Source organism: Oxyura jamaicensis, chromosome 23, assembly GCF_011077185.1.
Source record: "Oxyura jamaicensis isolate SHBP4307 breed ruddy duck chromosome 23, BPBGC_Ojam_1.0, whole genome shotgun sequence".
Classification (NCBI taxonomy): Eukaryota; Metazoa; Chordata; class Aves; order Anseriformes; family Anatidae; genus Oxyura; species Oxyura jamaicensis.
The window spans coordinates 5,647,122-5,648,476 of record NC_048915.1 but is presented as its reverse complement, the minus strand read 5'-3'; the positions used below and the strand labels follow the sequence as shown (position 1 = coordinate 5,648,476).

At 70.3% G+C, this 1,355-nt stretch overlaps 1 protein-coding gene across 1 annotated transcript in view; it reads right to left on the bottom strand.

The window, feature by feature from the left end:
- Positions 1–98: 98 nt before the first annotated feature.
- TINAGL1 (tubulointerstitial nephritis antigen like 1) overlaps positions 99–1,355 on the bottom strand; it is a 6,387-nt gene continuing 5,130 nt past the window's right edge. The window contains exons 6-9 of the mRNA XM_035345869.1: positions 1,191–1,314; positions 885–1,035; positions 554–737; positions 99–278 (exon numbers count right to left, since the gene is read on the bottom strand). Coding sequence (XP_035201760.1) covers positions 99–278; positions 554–737; positions 885–1,035; positions 1,191–1,314 — 639 coding nt within the window. The remainder of the gene's footprint in view (positions 279–553; positions 738–884; positions 1,036–1,190; positions 1,315–1,355) is intronic.

Here is a 1,355-nt window from a genome sequence, read left to right as displayed (position 1 = left end):
AAAAAAAAAATCCAATCAAGTCAAAGCAGGTGCCGAGATGGAGATTAACTCGGGAGTTAATGAGCAGCCAGCCCGCCGGGAGGGCAGCGTGACGGCGTTCAGCAGCGCCAGCAGCCAAGCCTGGGGGGGGGGGCCCAGCCCCACGGCCGGTCCTGAGCTGTCCCAGCTCCGGTCCCTTGGGCAGCAGACCCCCCCCCCAGTTTAGGGCTCAGTGCCCCCGGCAGCTCCTTACCTTGCACGGGGCCGTTCTCCAGCAGCTCCTTCATGATCTCCTTCTCCTGCAAGCATGGAGCCGGCGGGTACCGGGGCGCAGTGGTACCGGGGGGGCAGTTACCCTCCCCAGCACCCCAGGGGTGCACACAGGGGCACCCAGCAGGGTGACCCCGAATCCCCTTGGAGATGCCCCACGTCCCACCCGGGTACCGCAGGGCAGAGCTGCCCCGGGGGGGTTGCAGCGGGTGTCCCCCCCATTTCCCTCCCCTGCTCCCAGCACGGCTCCTGCTGCCCCCCCAGCACCCAGCACGCCCCAAGCCCGGGTCCCATGGGTGCTCACGCTGGAGGCGAGGCGGTAGGCGGGGGTGGACTGGTAGATGTCGTTGGCGTGGGTCTGGGGGTTGGGGCAGCGCGCCGTGGCCTGCCGCTTGCCCCGGCCCGTGGAGCGGCTGTGCATCATGCAGGGCTGCGCCGCCGGCTGGCTCTCTGGGCTGGTGAAGGGGTAGCACTCGTCCGTCACCACCCTGAGCGAGGGACAAGGGAGTGAGGCACAGAAGGACCTGGCCCCATCCCATCCCCAAACCACCCATCCCATCCCATCCCATCCCATCCCGTCCCCACCAGGGCTGGCAGCCCCCCGTCCCCGCACCCTCTGCCCCGTCCCCGCTCACCCCCTCCTGCGCAGGTACCACCAGGCGCCGTCCAGCCGTCCCCCGCTGCAGCCCCGCTGGTTGCGGGTGTCGCAGGACAGGAGGTTTTGGGGTGACAGGGAGGGCGTCATGTGCCCCATGGAGTGGATGGAGATGCGGTCGGAGGCGACGGCTGGGGGCGAGCACAGGGTGGTCAGGGCTGGTGGCGGCTCCCCGGGGTCCTGCCCCGCTCCCACCTCCACGGGTGCCGGCTCCAGTCCCTCCAGTCCCTGTCCCCGTCCCCAGAGGCCACCCCAACCTGTCCTGTCCCGTCCCGGTGCCCCTCACCAGCCGTGGAGAAGGCCCAGGAGCCGGCGCAGTTGCCCTGGTCCAGGGGCTCGTGGATCATCCCGGGCCACTTGGTGGCTGCGTCGAAGTGGCGGGGCAGCACCTCGTTGGAGTCCATGGCCATCTGCGGGGGCAGGGGGTGCTCAGGGCATGGGGACCCCCCCC